Source organism: Festucalex cinctus, chromosome 2, assembly GCF_051991245.1.
Source record: "Festucalex cinctus isolate MCC-2025b chromosome 2, RoL_Fcin_1.0, whole genome shotgun sequence".
Taxonomy (NCBI): domain Eukaryota; kingdom Metazoa; phylum Chordata; class Actinopteri; order Syngnathiformes; family Syngnathidae; genus Festucalex; species Festucalex cinctus.
The window spans coordinates 1,911,013-1,936,293 of NC_135412.1; the positions used below are offsets into that span (position 1 = coordinate 1,911,013).

At 40.4% G+C, this 25,281-nt stretch overlaps 2 protein-coding genes across 2 annotated transcripts in view; both read right to left on the bottom strand.

Moving 5' to 3' along the window:
• The window catches only part of fgd (faciogenital dysplasia), a 76,624-nt gene extending 75,528 nt beyond the window's left edge, over positions 1–1,096 (bottom strand). Inside the window, exon 1 of the mRNA XM_077512063.1 lies at positions 981–1,096. The gene's annotated coding sequence lies outside the window, so the exon portion shown is untranslated. The remainder of the gene's footprint in view (positions 1–980) is intronic.
• Positions 1,097–2,195: 1,099 nt separating this feature from the next.
• bicd2a (BICD cargo adaptor 2a) overlaps positions 2,196–25,281 on the bottom strand; it is a 44,172-nt gene continuing 21,086 nt past the window's right edge. Inside the window, exons 3-10 of the mRNA XM_077512066.1 lie at positions 16,940–17,092; positions 15,367–15,581; positions 15,052–15,283; positions 13,479–13,736; positions 11,877–12,080; positions 11,248–11,796; positions 10,085–10,236; positions 2,196–2,553 (exon numbers count right to left, since the gene is read on the bottom strand). Of these exons, the coding sequence (XP_077368192.1) occupies positions 2,205–2,553; positions 10,085–10,236; positions 11,248–11,796; positions 11,877–12,080; positions 13,479–13,736; positions 15,052–15,283; positions 15,367–15,581; positions 16,940–17,092 (2,112 nt within the window). The 3' untranslated portion in view covers positions 2,196–2,204. The remainder of the gene's footprint in view (positions 2,554–10,084; positions 10,237–11,247; positions 11,797–11,876; positions 12,081–13,478; positions 13,737–15,051; positions 15,284–15,366; positions 15,582–16,939; positions 17,093–25,281) is intronic.

The following is a 25,281-nucleotide window of genomic DNA, read 5'->3' on the forward strand; positions in this document are numbered from 1 at the left end:
TCTCGAGATGTGAGAAGAGTCAACGGAAGAGCGACGGACTTGTGAGGAGTTTGCTCATCATCATCATCATCATCATCATCATCATCATCTCCATTCTGCGAGCGCTCGTTTAATCGGCGCTCACTCGAGCGGGGTTGACGCGACGCCGATATTTGTGACGCGAGGAACAAATACTGGAGCAGGATCCTGCAAGATGCTTCACCTGAACGAGATCGCGTTAAGAATATAGATTCATATATACTGGTAGAATAAAAAAAAAAAAACAATTGCAAAATTTGCTCCATCTTGCAGGAATCCCTCGCGTCAACCCTGCTTTTAGAATCATAAAGCTAAATGTTTCTATGATCCACAAGCAATACGTTTGAGTATAAACACAAGCCCCACTCATGTTTTGACTGTTTGCGTAACATAAATTCGGCAAAGGGTTAAAGCTATTCTGGCTACTAAGACAGTACTTCGCTTTGTCCTCGCACACCAAACAAAGTAAAATAATAATAATAAAATGGAGGATGAGTTTCCATTTTACGGAGCCCCTAAGGTGACATGGTAGAAAAAAAAACAAAAAACATTTGCGAACGCAAAGTTGTTTTTTTCGCCTACCATGGCACCTTCGCTGCGCCGTAAACACTTCCGGGTCATCCTCCATGTGAACAAAAGCGACGAGGATGGAACGTTTGTAAACATGAAGCAAAACAGTGGGAAAGCTTTCCCAAAGCGACTAGGATGGAGCATGTATTTTTCCACTGCTTTGTTTACACGTCGCTTTTGTTCACATGAAAGACGACCCGGAAGTGTTTACGGCGCACCTTTGGTGACATGGTAGGCGAAAAAACAACAACTTTGCGCTCTCCCGCAAAGTTGTTTTGCGAGGGAACACAAAGATGTTTTTATTTTCTTTTTTTCTACCATGTCACCTTAGGGGCTCCGTACCATTTGAACACACATAACACGCGTTCTAAACACAAGACTGAGGACGTTACCTGAACCGACACAAATCCTCAATTGTACTTTTAAGGTTGACCTTGCGAGGGGACGCCGGCTATCGAAATGCTCCTCACGGCCAACTGGAGGTAAAAGGGAGAGTAGGACACAAGATCAACCGGATAAATAAATAAATCTATCCGTTGTTTGCTTCGTCAGGCACTTTCGCCGCGTGGTTTTACACGTCTGGAGATTCATCATCCAATTTGTGCTCTTTTAGGATTTGAAAATAACCATTTCGTCCAAAAAAAACGAGATGTTAGCTCTGTTCACAGTAATCAAGAAAGCCATTTTTTGTTTTTTTTTTTTGCCAGAAGGTTGAACCTGAGGCACCGATGCTGAAGCGCACTTATTTTAGGTTTGGAGATTCGATTTGTCATATTATCCTGTTCTCCCTCCTCGTATGGCTCTGAAATCGTCCAATGCAACCCGAACACTGGAAAGACGCCCTTACGTTTGAACTGACAATCTAGTACACACTTCCACAAAAAAAAAGAAAAGCACTTAAAAAGCTCATACAGCTGCAAAGCCATGCGTTTCTATCGTGCACGAGCCGTCTCGCTGTAACTCGAGTCACAGCTTCAACTCCAAAGCAAATCCTTGAAATAATAACAACAAACCTGCCGCGGTCACGGGTGCTTCCTTTTGCTGTAAAAAAAAAGTTCCTGATTCTCATGTATTGATTCAAAACGGTCCCCACTGCAGGGGCTGGGTGAGCTTGCATAATATATTTCTCTTCAATCTTCTTTTGGTAAACATTGAACAACTTTTCATTGTTTGCAAAGGAGCACCCGTGCCACCAGATGTCATCTTTTGGACATCCTTGGCTCAACACAGCTCCATGATGTGTTCCTGTTGCCGGGCAACAGACACAGTCAGGAGGCCACAAAAAAAAAAAAAAAAGAAGCACAAACGCCACCGTGTACTTGCTATGTACAGCACAAGAGACTATGGAACGAATAGACACTCCGGTCGGAATATGCAATCCACATGCCTCGTTTTGTCTACTACAGTCCAAACGTCGAGTGCACACTGTACGCACACCTGTGCATCATCAAGCCTCGGCACGATCACACACAAGCAGATGGTTGGTTAGTCACACGGGCGTCCCTAGAGGAGCACAGGCCGACCAGGGAGCAAAGCGAGCGAGTGGGGCTCTTTAACACTATGGCAAGGGGGAGGGGCCGCCCCCTCCCCCTTCTGTACACCCTCTGCAGCCTGCTTCAATCGCAGTAGATCTTGTACTTCTCGCTGCAGAAGACGGCGGGCCCGCCCAGGAGGCCGCTGGGCACGGCGTCGGCGCCGTGCCCGACGCAGACGCCGCCGCCGCCGCCGCCGTGGCTCATGTTGGGGTTGGCGGCCGCCGGAGCCTTGCCGCGGGTTTTCGGCCGCACGCCGGCGCCGGTGCGGCGCGTCTGCTCGTGGTCGAACTCCAGGTCCTCCAGGCGCTGCGTCAGGCCCAGCTTCTGCTGGATGGCCATCCGCAGCAGGGAGTTGAGGGTCTTCTTTTCGTCCTCCGCCGCGGCCAGCTGCCTCTGCATGGCCTCAAGCTGGGTGACGTATTCGTCACAACTGGAGGGGAGACAAAAAACGTGGGGAATTTTTACTGGGAGGAGATGGCAGTATAGTCACAACTCATTCACTGCCAGTCATTCTAGAAAATTTTTACATTTCCAATACTCACGTGATATTACATTCAATAATTATATATAAACCGAATCTACCAAATAACAGAATAGACTCCCTACTTTTTGTCCCGTCCCGTTCTTTTATAATTGACAGCAGAAAAATGTAGGTTTGCCAAAATACAGCCATTTCTCCCATGGACTCTGAAACTGTGTTTATTTCCTATAAAATGGGGCAATGATGTCATCTACCGGTGGTTGGGCATCAGTAAAGTTGTTTCCAAGTTTGATATTTACAGTGGAGCATGCTCAGATTTAGCACCGCTCTAAAAAATACAATTGACAAGTATACTTGTCAAAGGCAGTGAATGAGTTAAACATTCTAACATTATAACAGTTGCAGTACTGTACTCAACTCAACTTTATTTATAAAGCGCTTTAAGAACAGGCATTGCTGTATACAAATTGCTGTACATAAACATAAATATCAGTTTTGCAGTAAGCAAGAACAAAGCAAACATTTTGAAGTGCAAATACAAGTTTTTTTGTTTGTTTGTTTACAATACAATACATTTTACATCAGTAAATAAATAAGAAGTAGTCGAGTGAATACATAAATTAGGGATGGGCGAGTACCGATACCAGGTATCGGGCGGATACCAGTCTTTTTTCAAGTACTCGAGTACTCGTGACGCAGACGAGTACAAGCGAGCGATGAACCCCCAATTGCTCCTGATGCTGCGTCATCAGTCGGCGACCGGGTAGTCAAAAATGTAAAGCGCTTTGAGGGCCTTAAAAAGTGAAAAAGCGCGATATAAATGAAGTGCCATTTGCCATAATTCCTTTCAAAAAGTCAAACTTTCATAGATGATAGATTCGGGGCTGTAATGTATTACAAGAGGAAAACGAGAGCCACAATGCAGTATAGTATTAGCAAGAGGAAAATGAAAACCAAAGAGCTGACAGCAAGCCTGGCGCATTACGGCAAATAACAAACTACTAAAGATTGACATATTGTTTTGAAAATACCATCCATGACCATCCATCCATTTATGGGAAGTATTTATGGTGATTTCTTCCCAGTATTCGAATTTTCTGAAATCCCGTTTTCATGGGTTTTATGAGCTGGAAGCCCAAATCATGTAAAGATAAACAAATAAATACTTGAAATCACATCAATTGTCGATCTATAATCTGAAAGTTTTGAATGTAAACGCGCGTCCAAACACACCCTTCCCAGATTTGTTCTTCTTTGCCACCATCAGGTGGTGCTGTTGAGCCTCCAGGTCTATACAGACATTACCCAAGTTCAGTTCTCATACGTTTGTCACTAAACTGGTTCCATTTTCATAATTGATCTAAATTGGCTTCTTCTTATTGTTTTGTTTTGTTTTTTACACTCTCTACTTGAAAACCAAAAGCCACTTGCAAGAATCCATTACACATGAGGAAGAGGAAGAAATTAAAATCTAGCTTCACTTCTCACACAACATTGTTGATCACTCTGTGGCAGACCTCATCTTAAATTTTCAAAAAGTCAGATCATATTACTGTTTTTTTTGGTACCATCTCTGTGCAAAATAGTGCACAACAGCGCACTGTCCCACATGACTTGCTGCATGCACGCTGCACTGCGTCATCCAACACTTGGTGCAATTTGATGTAGAAAAGTGACAGTGACTCACTCACAGTCGCTTCACAAAGACATCAAAGTGACGCTCCTTGGAGGACAACTCCCCGAGTGGGGAGGAGTCTTTTGATTTCATATAATTCTCCAATGGTTACCTCACCCGTCTCCTATTTCTCTGTCTGGCAGAATGCATGACAGTACACGGGTCTGTGAGAAACCAAATTTCAAAATAAACCTTACCTTACCAAGTAGTAGGGGTGTTAAAAAAAAATCGATTCGGCGATATATCGCGATACTACATCGCGCGATTCTCGAATCGATTCAATAATCGGCAGAATCGATTTATTTTTTTTTTTTTTTTTTTTTTTTTTTTTTTTTTTTAGGATTCACACCTTGAGCATGGAAGAATGTTATATGAACGGCACATTAAGCCTTAATATTTTTATTTTAATGCTGTTCAAACATGAAACAGATTACAACCTCTATAAGACTGAAATTTCAGATAAATAAATAATACATTTTCATATAAATCTTACACTCTACAAGCTTACTGATTAGTATTTTCTAAATATGAATGAAAAAAAATCGCAACAATCGACTTATAAATTCGTATCGGGATTAATCGGTATCGAATCGAATCGTGACCTGTGAATCGTGATACGAATCGAATCGTCAGGTACTAGGCAATTCACACCCCTACCAAGTAGTATATGCAGATCGATGCATTGTAACTTTTATTTTGAAATTGTTACGGGAAGCGTGTCATCGGGGCTGTAGATGTGCGCCTCCATTCCGAGTTTGTGAACGTTGGCAACATCAATGCACCAAACTGTTGGGCCAGACGTCAGTAACGCAACCTCGTCCTGAAGTTACGTTCAAGCCTCATGTAAGAGGCTAATAAGACACAATTATGCTGATGTTGTATTGTACGGCGCCTGTTGCCAGCGGTTAGCCGTGACTGCTAGCTAACAGCGAGCTAACAGCAGCGTTAGCCGTCATGCGTAACCCGAAACCGGACGCTGGTTTGGCCGCCTTTTTAGTTTATCAATGATGAACGAATCGAGTCATTTGACTGGCTCGTCAATGTGAACGATGGGAAGCGAGTCTTTATTGACAGCGGACAACTACACGGGTTTTTTTTTTTTTTTCTTCCCCATAATCGAGCAGCCCTAGTTTGCGCACTTCCCGCATTTGCCCGACGAGTTTGCACAATTCGTTTGCACTTGTGTACTTACTAGGGGTGTTAAAAAAATCGATTCGGCGATATATCGCGATACTACATCGCGCGATTCTCGAATCGATTCAATAATCGGCAGAATAGGTTTTTTTTTTTTTTTTTAAAGGATTCACACCTTGAGCATGGAAGAATGTTATATGAACGGCACATTAAGCCTTAATATTTTTATTTTAATGCTGTTCAAACATGAAACAGATTACAACCTCTATAAGACTGAAATTTCAGATAAATAAATAATACATTTTCATATAAATCTTACACTCTACAAGCTTACTGATTAGTATTTTCTAAATATGAATGGAAAAAAATCGCAACAATCGACTTATAAATTCGTATCGGGATTAATCGGTATCGAATCGTGACCATTCGTATCGGGATTAATCGGTATCGAATCGAATCGTGACCTGTGAATCGTGATACGAATCGAATCGTCAGGTACTAGGCAATTCACACCCCTAGTACTTACTGTGTTGTCTGTTTATTTCCCTAAACGTTCTGATGTTGTGGTCTCCGCCCACAGTTTTTTTTTTAATCATCAGGTTGCACCTTTTATTTACTTCTTTTTCATTTTCTAAAATGTCTTCTAAATGTAATTTCTAAGTTCGTTTCCTTTCTAGTTATAAGACACAGAAAAACAAACTAAATGTGTTGATGTGTAAAAAGGATACCGTTGTCTCAAAAGAGTGAGACCATGTGCAGATGTTACACGTGCTTGCACAACGTGAACCCGAGTGACCGCCGCCGGACAAACATATCCATAGCCCCTCCCCCTTGTGTTTGCAGTTCGATTCCCAGTGGGTCGTACACGCGGACAAAAAGGGGTCAGTCCTGCTTCGTGAAACCCACCATGATACGGGAGGTGGGGCGGGTGGGCTTGACTTAAGGGTGGGTGGGGGCTAAGAGTGTTTTTCTTCCCCCGGGAAAACAAACAAACTGAGGAGTCTATTCTTGGGACTGCTTGGACACAATAGGAGCGTTTCTGTGCTGGTTGATGGCGCACAATTGCAGGGAAGGCTGCTGGAATAGTTAACCACATTCACAAATTTTAACAAACAGCAACTTTTCTGCATCATGTGACCAAAAATCGTGTCAAACGACGATCTCTCAACTGTTGCATCATTCGTGCACAGCTGCTGTGTTGTCTGGAACCTGATTGGTCATGCTGGGTTGGCGACACCGCAAAGAGAAGGCGGAGGAGCTTTAATTGAATGATGACGGGAGGCGACGACTAACAAAGGGGCAGCAGGTCCGACGAGGGTGAGGAGCAAAAGTGACTCGGGCGAATGGAAAGGCTGTTCATGAGGCAAGGCAAGTTTATTGAGAAAATGTTTTCGGAATGTGAAGAGGTTAAGAGCTAACCACAGCTGGAATGACAGCAGCCCAGATAAAAGCAACATACAGACCCTAATCCAGGGGTGTCCACATTTTTTCATTTGAGGGCCACATACAGAAAATCCGAAGGACGCAAGGGCCACATCATGTTATGAAGAGAAATTGTGTTTAGTCCTAAAAATTGCACAAATAATTGATTTAAATGCTACAGTATATAAACCAATTTATTTGTAATATGCCAATTGGGTTATTATAGTTTTGGAATTTTTCATTTTAGTTAGTTTTTATTAGTTTAGTTCTTTGGATGTTTCTTTTATTTTTTACTTTTAACTTTCTTTATTTGTTTATGTGTTTATATAATTATATATGTATATATGCATATGTTCAATAAACTTCAAACTTCAAAAAAATGCTTAGTTTTAGTTTAGTGTGTTAGTTTCAGTATTAGTATTTTTATTTTTTTTAAATGTGTATTACTTGTGCGCAATATTTAAAAACAGCATGGGAGTGATGTCATCTTTTGGTGCTTTTCTATTGGCTGCTGCTAGATGACGTCACTTCTGTGTGACATACTTTCCAAACGTCATTATTCCGGTTTATATCAAAATAAATCTACTAAAAATCACACTTAAAATCATCGCCAAAGGCTCATTCATTAAATTAATTACCAAAGACTAAAACGAAGGACATGCTTGCTATAATTATAGTTCATTTTAGTTAGTTTTGTAAACATAAAATGTAGTTTCAGTTAGTTTTTGTTTCTTAAAAAGCATTTTCATTTTTATTTTATTTGGTGAACATTTTTTTAGTTTTAGTTCTAGTTTTTTCATTAGTTTTATTTAATTTAAATAACCTTTTAATGGCACCTGATTTTCGGTAGCCTCCCTTCTTGCTTTGACCATCTCCAAACATTTTTGTTTTGTTTATTTTATTTGAACTGAGTCAAATGCCATTTTTTTAGCATATGTCGCGGGCCACTGAAAAATGGCCGGCGGGCCACAAATGGCCCCCGGGCCGTAGTTTGGACACCACTGTCCTACTCTCTTCCAAACTGTCACCGCAGCGTGAACTCACACACAAAAACCCACACATTTCTCCTTTTGGTTTCTAAACGGTAACATTTCTCCACCATCACTGGCATTGCCATGGTGGTGAACACTGTGACTGGGAAGAAAAAAAAAACAGCACATGAAGGACTCTTTCCTCCCTTTCTTCTTTCGGAGGTGAGATGCGGAAGGATGGAGGGGAGGGTACACAAAGGAAAGAGAGTGTGGGAAAACTCCAGTCCCTCAAACATTCCCCCCAACCTAACCTCATGCTGTATAGGACAAAATTAACATACCAATATAAGGATCCCGTAAAAACAGAACAGTAATTCATGCGAAGGAGGAAACAGAACCAGAGCCTGACAGATATTGTCATCAAGGGAGGCGTTTTGGAGGAGAAAACACATGATGGAGAGCAACAAAAGCGTGATCAGTGATCCCGTTCCAGCGTTCCATGGACAACCTGCGACCATGTGGTTCTGCAGGGCCTTTTACATTTGCAAAACAAGGGAGTTGTCCATGTCCAACCCCTGCGCACTGGAAGAAAACCAAACACTCTTAATACCACCGCCATCTCTCCACTACCTGAGTCGGGCCGTGGATTAAAGAGTGGTCGTAAATGTGGAACGGAGAGCAGCTATTTGGGTCAGCGATGATGTTCACGGGACCGTCGCGTGGCGGCAACTGAGCAAGGCTAGGAAGGGAAACGCGGCCCTTTACAACCAGTCATTTATCTTCGTCAGCAAACTCAAACGTAAACACGTCGTCAGGGAACATATGAACGCATTTGAGTCAAGGGGGTCGATGTGTAATCCAGACAAAAACTAAAGTGGGATTACACACAGAATCTTTGACCGGCTTCTCTGTGCAATACCAAAAGATTAGCGAGTGCATTGGACCATGGTGCCCCCCCCCTCCTTTGGACATACGCAGATCAAAACATCTCAGGCACACAGTGTACTTGAGTGAGATGCTGTATATAAACTGTACACGATTAACATTAAGAAATCTCAGCAAACAACTGCATGTTAACGTAGGAAACTACATTCTTAACCATCTAACACAGGGGTGTCCAAACTTTTTCCTCTGAGGGCCACATACGGAAAAATAGAAAGCTGCTTGATTTTTTTAAAGATATTTATTAACACATTCATTGCCAGACGAGCAAAAAAAAAAAAAAATTTGACGTCTTTTTCCGTCAATGGCATTGAATGAGTTAAACATGGTAAAAATCAATGAAGCAATTATAAATAGTTTATATAATTGTACAGTTACTTATTGAAAACTGCTAACAGTCACAAGGCAAATCGTGACCCCTGTGTGCCACTATAATGGATCCGCCTCTCCACTGAGCAGCAGCTGAATCCCAACTTGACGTTCTGAACCACAACAAGAACAATCGATCGTCAACTGACCACATTTAAGAACTAGGGATGGGCGAGTACCGATACCAGGTATCGGTATCGGTCCGATACCAGCCTTTTTTCAAGTACTCGAGTACTCGTGACGCAGACGAGTACAAGCGGCCGATGGCGGAGTGGGAAGACGTTAAGTGAGTCCTCCTTGCCTGTAAGTGGCGCTAGCTTGCGGCAGTTTTTCACCAGAGCTTCACCGGTTTAGAAATACTTCAAAATTGTGAATCTTAAACTAAACGAGCATTTTTGTGTTTTATTTTGAGCGTTAAGACTATTGAAGAGTGACTGTGCTGTTTTTTTGGTGAAAAAATTAAAGGATATATTTGTTTAAAAATATCTTTTAGTGATTTTTCAGAATGTACTACTGGTATCGGCAGTTGGTATCGGCATCGGTGAGTACTGAGGGTGTGAGTATCGGTATCGGTCTGAAAAAAAGTGGTATCGAACATCCCTATTAAGAACCATTAATCTAATGTGATGTTTTCACAAATTGGACCTTGACACTAAGCAACAAGTGGATGGAATTATTTTTATTTCTGAAAATGAATTATGAGCTGCAAATTTGTGTCTTTGCATAGCTAGAAATGTTTAATCCACCCTCTTTTTTTCAATTTTTTTTTTAAAACAGCATTGAAAAATTATTTTTAGTATTTGCCGCGGGCCGTCAAAAAGTGTATGGCGGGCCGCAAATGGCCCCCGGGCCGTAGTTTGGACACGCCTGATCTAACATCGCGACGATAGCAACAGAGCAGCTGACGATCGTAAATGTTTTTACGACCTATGACGTGAACTGGGAAGAGGTCTGTCAAGTGTCTTACCGTGTGGCAAACATAGCTCGGAGGGAGGAAAAGGTGGCGGCGTCCTCCTTCAGGGTTTTGAGCTCATTCCTCAATTTCATCATGGTCTCAGTCACCATTGCCTTCTCGTTTTCGTACTTGCTCTTCAGGTTGGCGAGAGCAACTTCCGCTGTCTGGAGGCAGCAGAAAAATAGAACAACGTAAGTGAAGTTGAAAACCAAGGACAACTATTAACTTTTGTGATAGATCTACTTAATTTTTGCCATGTGTACAGTAAATCATACAGTCGGTTGTTTAACTCTTTGACCGCCAAAAACGTTTAATCACGTTTCGTAAAATCACGATGTATGCCGCCATAAACGGTAAGTGACGTCAACTATTATTTTTTATTTTTTTTAAATATATCAGTGGTTAGTGCAACATCCAAGTGCAGCGCAGCCGGGTCAATGAGTTGTGAAATCAAAAACACCCACTAACTATGGCCAGCAGATGGCAGCGGTAGCTGCTCGGGCCCTAACTAGAGCTGCAAATTACAATGAAAAATCTGATGAAATAAAACGTTTTCAAGGCTGACGCGAATCATCAAAGCCTTTGTAACATTAAACCTAATTCGACGGAGCGTCACTAAACAAAAAATATTAGCATCAAAGTCACTGTTGTGAAGAAAATGTAACTTTTCTTTTCAATTTTCGCTCAATGTCACTCAAATGACCCACTTTCAAATGGTGATTACTAAAGAACGGAATCAGGTAGAAACATACTTTATTTTTCTAATGAAAGAATGGAACGCGATCTTTCATGTGTTGTTGATGTAGCAAAAGAAGACAATATTCTGTTTGCTTCGAAAAATGAGTTAAAATGCTCGAAATCCGCTGGCATTTTATTTTTTATAAATAACGTGTGGCAGTAAAAGAGTTAAAAATGAGGGGCTTTCATGTCTCTGTTGTAATTTTGCCACACACTTCAAAGAGACAACTGCATCCCGTATACAATTCGGCTCCACTTCTTTGTGCAGCTGACACCAAAGGACGTTTGTCCCCACCCATGTTAGCTATACAACCACGTCCACATTTGCTCAACAGCTGAAACGCCTTGAAATGGCTTCCACCCCGCCTCTTCGTTTTCTGCCCTTCAAGGCAAACGAACACGTTTGTGATGTTGAATTACCTGCAAGACAAACTGACCTGCTTGTTAGCCTTCAGAACAGTCCTCAGCGTAGCGATCTGTTCCCTCTTTGTGCTGAGAAGCGATTTCAGCTTGAGGATCTCCTCCATGCACGCCTCTTGGTCCTTGTCGGCCACGGTGCCGAGCTCCAGAGAGGCCACCCTCTGGCGCGACAGCTCGGTGGTGCGGTCCACGGCCAGCTGCAAGTGCTTGATCTGGTCCCTGATGATGGCCACCAGATTGTAGATGTTCATGGGCTCGCGGCGGTGCTCCGACACGGGGGAAGGCAGGGAGGAACCCGGGGACGGAACGCCGTCATTGTGCTCGCTCTTGGCGGGCTCGGGGAAGAGGCCCTTGGTGAGCAGGATGGGAGAGCGGCGGCCGCGGCCTTCGGGGCTGCTGCGCCCACCCTTGCCCTCTTTGTAGAAGTCGAGCATAACGCGGTTGGGGGTCTCATTGTTGCACATGCACACGTGGTTGTAGAGGGTCGCCAGTTCTTCGCTGAACGTGACCAGCTCGTCCTGAGCCACACTCAGACTGCCCTGAGATTCGCCGGCCACGTCGCTCAGCTGTTGGCAAAGGGACAGAAATGATGCGCGCGAACGGACTCGGTGCCGACTTTCAAGTAAGGACGTCAGATGAAGCTTACCTTGCGCAACTCCTTCTCCAGCTTGTCTTTCTCGTCTTTCTCGAAACCTCTCGTCTTCTCCAGAACCGACAGCTTCTCCCCGAGTGTCGTGACATCGTTCTCCAGCCGGCTGCGCTCCTCTTCGTAACGGGACTGACACGCCTGAAACTCCGCCTTCAAAGTTTTGAGTTCCTCCTTCAGCTCCCCAGCTTCTGAAACAGCAACCTAGAAAAGCAAAGATGACGGTAACAAAACCTTTCCTTCAAACCCTTGAGACTAAAAAAACACTTGTACCCCATATGGTCCAAAATTTGTCAAAACTAAGTCATTGATGAATATTATTTTATTTTCAACCACTCAAAATGTTCAGTGGCATCAGACCTGTTCTATCAATCGTGACCATGCTGGCTTGTTTTGGTCCGACTATCGTCACGTTTCAGACATACGTCAGCTCAAGCAAACAATGCTAAGTAGCTCTTTAGCGCCACCTGGAGGATTATGATTTTTAAGTCTCTCAACTCATTTTGTCTTTTCCACCTTTAGTTGAGGTCCCACTGAAGAGATGAATTGGGTAATCATGGGAAATACCCGATGGGGTATATGCCACAGAAGAGGCGGGACTGGTTTTTGCCCATCAGTTTGTTTCCGGTTCGGTTCGGACGTGTGGGATGCGTCAAAAATATTTGTGCTTCTGACTTTGTGCCCATTGGTTGCGCGTTCGCAACCCAGACCGAAAATAAACTGTTGTGGAAAATCATGTTCCGCCGCTTCCGTGGCATATACCCTATTAAACATCAGGTGTGCAGTGCATCAAAAAACATGCAAAATTATGACTTATAATGGGAGTCAATGGGTCCAAATTTTGGACAAATACTCATTTTGCACAATAAGTATTTGGCTCCCACATATATTAACTCATTTACTCCCAATAACGTATAAATATGTTTTTGTTTTTTTGTTTTAATGTTCTAAGTGTCCCAAAGACGTATTTATATGTTTTTTTGTTGTCGTTTTTTTTATTTTAGGCTTTGATGCAGCCTCTCAGCTGCAAAGAACGGTTGCAGAAATGGTAGTTATTACACAAACGGCCAGCAGGTGGCAGCAGAGTAAAGATCAACCAGGGCCATCTAGAAAAAAAGCTCAATTACTTACAATTTTGAATAGATTTGTGAAAACTGATGAAACTTAGCTCTCTTGTAATGCTAATTACTGCAAAACGGTAACAGATAGAAACATACTTTTTTTCCTGATGAAAGAAGAGACTTTAATCTTTCATTCCGAGTTTTTATAGCAATAGAACACAATATTCTGTGGGCCTTGCAAAATCAGTCAAAATACAGGAAAACAGCCGGGAGCTTATGTGAAAATGGCGGCGAGTGAATGAGTTAATGACAATGATAATTTAAAAAAAATAAAATAAAATAAAAAAATGATGGTTGGAGCCATTTTGAATTTCAACATGTTTGGACAATCTGGGTGAAATTTCAGCCCCCTCAGTGATTTTTTTTTAAATGCTTTATCTATGATACTATAAATAATCCTAAAATGTCAAAATTTTGTACAAATACCACACAAGGTTAAGTTGTTCTTTCTACTCTACTCAAGTCCAAGAAAGCTCCTCACCTTGTACTTGCACTCCAGGATCTCTGGCCCATTGATGTCCACCTCGTAGTAGTCCCCATCTTCATTGCTGTCGCGTTCTTTCTCATTGTCCAGGGCAGACTGGCGCTCCTTGCTGGCCTGCAGCTTGCGGATGGCATTAAGGTTTTCCGTCAGACGGTTCACTTTCTCCTGGTGCTCTGACAGAGCACCATTGGCCTGCTCAAGTTGTTTCTGGGAGTCCTGCAGAGTGGACAGCAGGTTGACTTTCTCGCGCTCCATCTGAGGAGAGACGACCACACCGAGATTTGTAATCAGATGTTGACCATTTTGATTAGTGATAGACCGACATGCTTTATTTCAGGGCCGATGCAGATACCGATTATTAGTCGTCAAAGAGGCCGATAACCGATATTTCAAGCCGATATTCATTTGCAGTAAAAGAGAAAATAATAGCGTAAAAAAATGCTTTTCTTTTGATTTTAAACATATTAAGAATAGACAGTTTTGTTCAATTAAAAATTTACAGAAATTGTAGGGAACTTCCAGGGTCATCAGCATGTGTTAAGCTCAATTCAAAACTAAGCAAGTAAATAAATAAATAAATAAATAAATAAATAGTTTTCTACTGTAAATAAAGTTTTCCAAAATTTCAACATCATTTCTAAATTTATTGTATTTTTAATTAGTATTTTTTTTTATATAAATTAAAAAGTGTTGGGACTTCAGTGTTTGCAGAGAATAAATAGTTTTCTAAAATTTTCTACTGTAAATAAAGTTTTCCAAAATTTCAACGTAATTTCTAATTTTTTTTTTAAATTATTATTATTTTTTATAAATTAAAAAGTGTTGGGACTTCCCAGTGTCAGCAGTGACAAATGTATACAAAATTAAATGTATCTAATTTGGGGTTTTCGTCAGGGTTCAAAAGATCTTCGCAGACAGTGAAAAATTGTCTGAATATGTTTGAAAAGTCTTTGCAACAAGTAAAAAGTGTCTTATAAACATCTTACAAATCTTGATGAAAGCACAAAATTTGTTACGTTCGCAAGCATTCGCTGCTCGGTGAGATTCCAGCTTTGTCGGCCTTCACATTCGTAAAAAGGCCAAATATCGGCACCGATAATCGGCCCGGCCGATAATCGGTCTATCCCTAATTTTGATACCCAGCTGACGTCATCGTAGTCTCGTCAACTTCTGTCTGGAATTGAAGCTTACAGAAAAAAAAAATTATAAAAAATACGGTCATAGCACAAGAAAATCTGACATTGTGTTTATGTTGGACAAAAGACAGTAGAATGTGTGTGAAAGAAAAAAAAATAAGAAAAAAAATCCAGACTCATTCTCGTAGCCACTCAAGAGATAAGAGTTGAACTGATGGAGTGGCAATGAAGCAGATGGCAGGTCAACTGGTGCCAACACCCGCCGTGTGACTGCTCAGGATGTGAAGAGTGAGCGCTTCGATGTGTACGCCAACATCCCATCAGCCTGAGCTTGCAACCTACAGTAAGTCCTCGTCGCTCGGGTTGAGTTTGAGTTACACCACAAAAATAAAACGGAGATGCCGACAATCCGGTCTCCTGTTCAAAATACAAACCTGAATCAGTTGCTGCTTGAGCTTCTGGATCTCGGAGATGTTCAGCTCACTCAGTAGATCATCCACCAGGCTGGGTGCTGGGTGGAAGAGCTCCGCCTCCTTCGACATGCGGTTGTCATCGGTGAGCAGCTTGCTGAAGCCGTTCTCGTAACCATGGAGGGCGTCGTCGTTGTTGGGCTCCGCGGCGGCATCGTCAGAGAATTTGAGGCCATCCAGAGATATACTGAGAGGACTGAAAAGGAGGAAAGTGGTTGTTGAGAACATTTGATGGCACTGAGAGATGATCGGGATTTTCTGCCGCTGTTCATCGCTTGCCTGTTGTAGAGTGTGTCGCCAATGTTCATGTAGTGGGACAGCTCCTTCCTCAGAGAAGCTTTCAGTTCACGCTCAGTCTTGATGGTCTCCAGGGCTTCGCCCAGCTGACGCTCAGCAATCTCTTTTAGGCGGATGGCATCCTCCAGTTGGCTGTTCAGGAACTGCATATCCTCCTCCAGACGACGGATTTCGTGCTTCAAACCCTCAAACTCAACCTAGGCAGGAAAAAAAAAAAAAAAAAAAAAAGATTTTTTTTTGATTGAACATACAGCATAAACACACAAACAGAGAGACAGCAGAAAAGAAAATTGAACATAGAAGAAACGCAAAATCAGTCAATAACAATCTGCATGTTCAAAAAGGGAGTAGGAAGAAGTTGAAAACTTATCTAGTCCTTCCCCTTATTCATTATATCTTTGAACTTATTTCATTTATAATACAATAGGTTATATTTCAATAAAAGAAAATATATGATCCTACTCATATAGCGTATATACATAAAATTAATAGAAATACACGATAATAATACATCCACGTGCTCACATATACAATTTTCATGACACTCATTCTGGTACAGTCTTCCCTCGCTATAACGCCGTTCACTTTTCGCGGATTCTTTTTTTAAGTGCAATTTTGCATATTTTTTTGCAGTAATATACCCATTTTATAAAATTTATGAAGTTTTGAACATTATCAATGCCTCAATGAGAAAAGTGTATAAATTGTGCGGTCGGGGATTTTAGAGCCTTAAAACATTTCTAAGAGTTGTAAAACATAAAGCGAACTACTTTGCGGATTTCATTTATTGCGGGTATTTTTTGGAACCGAACCCCAGCGGAAAACGAGGGAACACTGTACATCGAAAAAAGAAATTACATTGCTACAATTGTACTAGCTTATGTCAGACTTAAATAATTCTCTTGAACTTTACTTTTAAAAAAAATTTTAAACTCAACGATTGACTTGCATCTTTTCAGCTCATTACCAAAATTGTTCCACAAATTTACACCTCTTACAGAAACACACCTTAGCTTAATATTTGTTCTTATTTATTTTATTTTTTTTTATAGACACTTGTACCCCTTATGTCATAAGGACTGTGTCTAATTTCAAATAGCTTCCGAGTAATGTGGCAGAGTAGATTGTTATGTACTTTGTACATTATTTGTGCTATTTTAAACTCAACCAAGTCATAAAATTTCATTATATTTAGTTTAATGAATAGTGAATGTGTTGGTTCTCTAAATTTTGATCGATTAATAATTCTTATGGCACGCTTTTGCAATTTGAAGACATTATTATTATTTTTTTATTTGTTTTATATGCGTTTCCCCAGATTTCCACACAATAGATCAAATATGGTCATAATAATGAACAATATAATGTATATAATCATTTTTTTATTCAAGACACCGTTTGTTTTAGAGAGTATCCCTAAAATGGAGTTTTGGTGTATCATGCAATCCGAGAGGAAGTTAATCTTCATGAAATTATCTACACAATAAAGCCTCAAAAAAAAAAAAAAAAAAAACGGCCCCTGAAATTTTCCGTATATGAGCAAGCGCGACCTCACCTGGCTCTGCTTGAGCCCTGAGACCTGCTTCTGCAACGAGATGTTTTCCTCCTCCAGCTCCGTGTAGTCCTGCAGCAGACGAGCCTCCCGGAACTTGTACTCCTTGACGTCATCGCGCAACTGATTCCTCTGGAGCTCCACCATCTGGCTGTTCTGTGGCATCAAAGCAAGACACAGGGAACGAGAAAAATAGTTGTCAGGAAACACCTTTCCAAACCTTTTTTTTTTTTTTTTATTTTAAACACAGGAGAGGACAAAAGGGCGACTGACATTCAGGATAATGTTGCTTTAGCGCAACTGTATGTGTCAGATTGTCTCATTAACTAAATCTAAATCCCCATCTGCTCATTAGCAACATGTGCTTGCTTTGCTGCGTGTGCTGGATGACGACGTGAGATGCCAGGTGTCTTCCGTCTGTGGTGCCACAAAAATGACACTTAAGCCTCCTTGATGACAAGTGTTCAATGGCGCAATTGAAGACGTCGAACAGAATGAACGTACGTTTCAAGAGAAAACGTGCTGGCAGGAGTCGTGCAGTGCAGAAAAGCCTTCATTAATTATGAAAAGCTAAGAGAGCCAAAAGAAATCCCCCTCCCCCAATTTTACCCGCAAACCTGAATCTGTAAGGATGCCGTCAGTCCTACTAAGCCACCTGTAGGGGTGTGCTCAAAAAATCGATACGGCAATATATCGTTGCGGGCCTCATTACAATACACGTATCGATACGCAGGCATCAGAATCGATATTGCTCGTTAACTTTAAATAGGCAGTTAACGTTTGCCTTTGCAGCTTGCATTGTACCTAAAAAATAAAAACCAGCAGCGTCTTTGAAGTTAATTGCCTTCAATTAATGCAAAAAATAGCTCACCAGTGATTGGACAACGTGTCTTGCTAAGAAAAATGAAAGCAGAGGAAGAATATCAACATTTATTTACTTATAAACTTAACATGGCACATGTGTCTTAATGTACGTTTTGTTTAAAAACGAAATAGAATGTGTTACATGGAAAAAAAAATGCTGTTTTTATTTCCCATATTTTTCAAATAAGCATATTTTAGAGCTGTAATTTTAACACTTTGATATTTTTGCTCCTATCGGCTCATGCCTATTAATAAATGTTCCTGGTGTGTCTGTGAAAACTCCTCCTTGCTCTGCAGCGCGTTCACATTTCGACCAGGCATGCCGCTAGGTGGCAAACCAGAAGAGCTGCTAACAAAAATAATTGTGTCAGGCAGCATAACAAACATATCGTTTAGTAGGGGTGTTAAAAAAAAATCGATTCGGCGATATATCGCGATACTACATCGCGCGATTCTCGAATCGATTCAATAAAAAAAAAAATCGGTTTTTTTTTTTTTTTTTTTTTTAAGAGCTCAGAATTGCTCATTCGGTAGTCTTACCGATTCAACGTCTTATCATCATTGCCTTTTTTTTTTTTTTTGTGTGTGTGTGTGAATCGATTTTTAAACTTCCATTTTTAATGGAAAAATACTCAACAAAACGTCTGATTTCGGGTTAGGATTCACACCTTGAGCATGGAAGAATGTTATATGAACGGAACATTAAGCCTTAATATTTTATTTTAATGCTGTTCAAACATGAAACAGATTACAACCTCTATAAGACTGAAATTTCAGATAAATAAATAATACATTTTCATATAAATCTTACACTCTACAAGCTTACTGATTAGTATTTTCTAAATTTGAATGAAAAAAAATCGCAACAATCGACTTATAAATTCGTATCGGGATTAATCGGTATCGAATCGAATCGTGACCTGTGAATCGTGATACGAATCGAATCGTCAGGTACGAGGCAATTCACACCCCTATCGTTTAGGTATACGTAGTTATTATAAAATGCAAGAAAATTCATGTAATAAATCGGGATACGTATTGCCTTGAAGATCAAGTAATGGGATATATATGTATCGCGATACGTATCACACGATTGTTTTTGCTGCTCAATGTTGCAACTTTGGCTTCTGAGGTGCAAGCGTCCTGTGTCATGTGTGAGCGATTTATCAAACGATACGATATTATCACGATATTGTGGCGATATTTAAAAAAGATCACAATATTGGGAAAAAAAATAAGCGCTCATACTTAAAAAAAAAAAGCACAATATTGTGCTTTTGTACATAACAGCAATGCATATAAACCACCTACAATCTCTAATAACAATATTGAGGCACTTACTTGCTAATGCAAGCACACATTGATCGCTTCACGAGCAAATTCGGTTCCCCTTCATCTGACGATTAGCAGAGATTTTAAACATAGAAGGCCAAAACATCCCTCATGAAAATTAAATTGCACTAATCAACTAGCCACTAGAGGGTGCTAGAACTGCACACATGGAAATCAACAACTTTTTTTTTTTTTTTTTACAAATCTGTTCCTTTTAAATATTGTGAACATGACAACAACGATATTGTGGCAGTTTTAATATCGCGACATCACGATATTGCCCTTATCGTGACATCGCTAGTAACGGTACTAGGTGATCACCTGTGCTGAATGGGTGGCCTGATAGTAGGAGGTTCCTTTCAATAACCACAGCATCAGTGAGTTCTTCCAACACAATTCAAGTTGATTTCCACTAAAATGCATTTTTTTCCCCCACAACACTAACATCACTCACGTGCCTCAAAAGACATTTAATCAATAAGGAGGATGTTTGCGCGTTGCATGATGGGAGACTTGTGTGGCAAGAAGCAATGTGTTTTACATGGAGTTCAATGTTTTTGTACAAGAGTCGTGGCAGCTGCTTGCTTAAAGTGTCTTCTCGGTCAAATGTCATTTGTCTCAGCTGCTGGAGGGGGTCTTGATGAAAATCCCCCCATGCATCCGATTAACACGGCGGGCCAGAGCTTTGACCTTTCACCTCCACATCCTGCGCAAGTCTCTCTTTTTCCACACTGGGGGTTGGCGCAAACGGCCTGGCTGCCCGACCTTGTGAACTAAACAGGCAAATGACACTAAAATATCTCCTAGGGAGGTGGCAAAATGTGTGTGGCAGATTAGATAGCCAGGTGTGATCTACAGCCATTCGAGGGATCACAAAAAATAAAAAAAAGAGCTCGCTTCTTCCCCCAACCATAACAGGCGACGCCTTGACAGCTGCTCACCCACAGACCAACAAATGTGCCACTTCCATTCAAAGTGGGTGGTCGCTTTTTGCAATAAATGCTCTTACGGTAGTCATGTTTTGAAGGAAGAATCCAGATTACAGTGAATATGTATGCATGATCAAGCAGATGGGTCACTTTTCATACTATATACTGTACTACTTCTCGGCCACAGAGTGCTGCAGAAAAAAAAAAAAAAAAAAACCTTACTCGGGAAGGCTTTTAAAAGTCCCAGCTCAAAACGTCTGATGGACCCTCCAAGGCTGTCAAGTGCAGCAATAAAAGCTTAACAGCACGCTGATGCTGAGCCTGCTTAAGTCACCCCAAAGCGCGGAGTTATTTCCCAATGTGTTTAAGCTGCTACAGTCAAAACTTCAATGGGAAATAGCTCAGTCATAGTGGCAAAGTATCGGGATTACGCCGACTGTAGATTAGGATTTTCGTGCTTTGTTAAATGCTATTTTCTTAACGCCAGAGAATCTCACTTACCATTCTACAGCCGATATTTAATTAAGCCGATGGCTTGGATGATCGGAAGCGGGTGCTGTCCAGACTCAGGCTGACACTTACAGTACAGCATTTGCTTACTGTAATTATATTATATAGTAATAAATAGATAAGTATTAGGGGTGTTTAAAAAAAAATCGAGTCGGCAATATATCGCGATATTACAGCGTGCAATTCTCGAATCGATTCAATAGGCGGCCGAATCGATTTTTAAACATCCATTTTTTTGGGGAAAAATATTCAACAAAACATCTTACTTAGGGTTAGGCTTCACACCTTAATCATGGAAGAATGTTACAGTAATGGAACATTAAGCCTTAATATTGTATTTCATTGCTGTTCAAAGACGAAACAGATTACAACCTGTTTGTTAAATACAGTGGCTCACAGTTATAAGACTGATTTTTGAGATAAATAAATAAAAATACAAATCATACAAATCTTACAGTGTATCATACAAATCCTACAGTGTACATGTACAAGTGTTCTGAATAGCATTTTCTAAATTTAAGTTAAAAAAAAAAAAAAAAATCGTAACAATCGACTTATAAATTTTAGGGGTGCACGATAATATCGGTGGCAGATAATTATCGGCAATTATGGACCAATTTGATTTCAAACAGATAAAGCAGATAATAGAGAAATCGGCCGATAATTACCGGCGATTATCGACCAATTTGACATCATAAATATAAACCAGATAATAAAGAAATTTGCAGAAAAATATCGGCAATTATCGACCAATTTGATTTCATACAGATAAACCAGATAAAGAAATTTGCCAAAAATTATCGGCAATTATTGACCAATTTGACATCATACAGATAAACCAGATAATAAAGAAATTTGCTAAAAGTTATCTGCAATTATCGACCAATTTGATTTCAATTGTATTCAAATTAATTTTGCAAACACTTATCGGTTATCGACATCGGCACTTTCTAAAAGATTGCTTTATCGGTATCGGTTGAAAATAGCATTATCGTGCATCCCTAATAAATCTGTATCGGGATTAATCGGCATTGAATCGAATCATGACCTATGAATCGTGATACGAATCGAATCGTCAGTTACGAGGCAATTCACACCCCAAATAAAATAATTATACTAAAAATGAAACCCAACACGTGCTCAGTATCTTGCTTGTTCATATCTCAGATCACCTTCAGTAGATTAGGAAAATGCTCACCCAACTCCAATGTCATCACGTGATATCAATGGTGCTCAGTCAACATTTACTACAGTCTGTGAGGGTTAACAGCACAATTATAAAAAAATAAAATAAATGGATTATGAAAGAGAGAAAATTAGCACGATCTGTATTTGTGTTTCTTCGTCAAGTATTATTTGACTTGGACTTTTCCCTGACTACAGTCAGGAAGACATACTTTCAAAATAAAAGCTTTAGAGTTTGAATTGAAGAGTTGCAAGTGTGTACTTGATTGCACATTTCCAAGTCTGCAACTGCTGAATGGCCAGTCTGCATAAAGTTGTTGTTTTTTTTAGGCCATTTGGACAAAGGTGGAGAAACCTGTCCCCATTCGTGAAGTGCATGTGAATGTGTCAATGTGCTGTCGATTTATTCAAGTCAATTGATCCAGCACGGCAGCATCCTCTTGTCAACGGAGCCTCGGGCTTAAATCAAGACTGACACTTTGTTTGCGCCCTGAAAGCAGACAAAAGACGAGACATCTTCTGGTGTTAATGGAAAGGCAATTCTGTCTGATATGGTCCAGTGACTTGAAAGGCGACAAATGGACACATTGACAGATTTAGCAGAGTTGGATTAAATGGCGCTGGCTGCTGCGACCCGCTAACCCGCATCACATCTGGAGGGTTTAGAGTACAGTAGTAGAGCTGTCAAGTCCTCACAGGCTCACAGCGGTCAGAAATGCAGTAGTTCATAGGGGTGTGCCAAAAAATGGATTCATCCAAGAATCGAGATTCTCATTTATGAAGCGAATCGATATTAATATCCAAAAATCGATTTTATTTCAATTAGAAATGAAGAAGAAGGAGAAAAGGCAGTTGTAGCCCCACATGCTGTTTTTGTGGGAAAAGGCACTTACAATACAAAATTAATAAATGTTTCAAAAAAAAAAAAAAAAAAAAAAAAAAAAAAGACACTTGAATGTCTCTATTTGTCTTTTTGTCTTGCAAAGCAGACTGGAGTCGATCCTGACAATGTTGTGCATATCTGTAAATTGAAGCAGAAATCATTTGTCAATCAAATCATGTTGAATCGAAAATCGATTCTGAATCGAATCGTAGACCCAAAAATCGCAATCGAATCGAATCGTGAGACAGTCAAAGATTCCCAGCCCGAGTAGTTCAATAATAATTCCGAATGTGTTTGCTTAACAGTTGCTCACTGAACAATTAAGTGCGCCCGGTTATTGAGATCGTCCAATGTTTTGCTAATTCATCCATCAATAAAGAGTTTTCTCCAAAAGAGTTTTTTCCATTTGTTGCTTTAGTTGTGCTGCTCAAGATGTAAAACCGTCAGTCACTATGAAGCCAATTTCAACAAGTCAGTTTTCATCATTATTTCTAGTAGCCATCATTGTCTATAGTCAGCATGATTCCAAATGCATGTTCTGGACATTGGCGAAGAAAAAACAAAAAGTAGTAGCAGTTTGAGGAAAACGTTTGGGGATTTGAATGAGAATGGTAAATACAACCGCCTGATATTAAAATTGGATTTGGCTGAACAGTATGGTACATTGATCATAAGACACCTAGCGCCTATCCAATCTTCCAAATCACACCTAAAAATACATTTTCAATCTAATGCTGCATTGTCTTAATCTGCTGAAGGCACTCATGGTCCCAAAAAACAAGGGGTGAGCCGTCTTGATTGACATCATGAATGAGGACTGATGATTTCAAAAAGCCGGAAGCCCTCGCGGAGTCCTGCTACATTTTCCTTACGCTAGAGCAGGGGTGTCAAACTTGCGGCCCGCGGGCCGGATCAGGCCCGCATGTGGGTTTAATCCGGCCCGCATGTGGGTTTAATCCGGCCCGCGAGTTGATTTTGTAAAGTTAAAAAAAATAAAAAGAATGTAATGTCTAATTAATCAGCCAGCCACAATCAAAACATACACATTTGTAATTTCACAAGCAGTCCTCAGATGAGTAATGCAACTTGAACGGGGAATCGTCATCCTGGATGTCTTTATTTTGCACTAAACTTAAACTTTTTTTTTTTTTTTTTTTTTTTTTTAAATCATTCACAGACATAAATGTGTTAAATTACTGGTAACACAAATAGATATGACAAGGATTAACGTGCTTATAACATTATTAACACCCATGCAATGCATTCTGGGAACAATATATATTGAAAACAGGTCAATTTAACACGTCCGGAATGTATACCGGCAAAGTGTTGCCGCATTCCATTTGCATCCGTCTTATTTTTCGGAACAATATGATTACAGATGAGCTCCGTAATTTAGGGCTGGTCCACGAAAATATGCGTATCAATTATGGCAATTGTTTTTAAGTTATATACCGTTATTTTCCCGATTCGGCCCACTTGATAATATATTTTCCTCCATGCGGCCCCTGAGCTAGCATGAGTTTGACACCCCTGCGCTAGAGAATAAGAGAACAAAAGATAGCTCATTTTGCAACTCTTTCCACGATCAACCTCCTCAAGCTTGCATGCGGTATGAAAATCCATTCATGTCAATTTGTTGTCTTGATGCAACCAACCAACCCCAAAGCAAACCAACCATGTCAACAAATCCACATGGAAAGATGCTAATGTCGACTCCATGTCTAATCAATCATGTTTGACATTTGAATGGGTTTCCCTCAATTTCTCATTCTGCTGACTGACATGAGGTCTGGGAGGAGTGAACATGTGAAGAGTGCACCAGATGGAGTGAGGCCCCCTGTAGAAAGGAAGCCTTGAAGGACCAAAATTATCTGACTGCAAACAGCAAATGGAGATTATTGTGACAACAAAAAGCGGTTATCTTCAGTGTAGCACTTGCAGTAAAACGTTAGCAATGTGAATGCCCATTTTGTGCACATAATGAAAGCCATCACTGGAGGCATATTCCTCTGATGACATGCAAATGGATTTAATGAGCTTATGCCTATTAGCGCGCGCCTCCCTACGATGTTTCCCACTCTTTGTGTAGGCTTAATCCTGTCGACTGAAAAGCAGCGATGAAATGTGTCTTGCATGTGTGAAATGTGTCATTCTAAGGGGGATACATTTGGACTAGGGATAGACCGATTATCGGCCGGGCCCATTATCGGTGCCGATATTTGGCATGTTGACAAATATCGGCATCGGCCTTTTTACGAACGTGAAGGCCGATTAAAGCTGGAATCTCACCGAGCAGCGAATGCTTGCGAACGTAGCAAATTGACACGTTTTACTTGTTACAAAGACTTTTCAAACATATTCAGACAATTTTTCACTGTCTGCGAAGATCTTTTGAACCCTGGCGAAAACCCAAAATTAGATACATTTAATTTTGTATACATTTGTCACTGCTGACACTGGGAAGTCCCAACACTTTTTAATTTATAAAAATAATAATAATAATTAAAAAAAAAAAAAAAAGAAGAAGAAATTATGTTGAAATTTTGGAAAACTTTCTTTACAGTAGAAAATTTTAGAAAATTATTTATTCTTTGCAAACACTGAAGTCCCAACACTTTTTAATTTATATAAAAAATAAT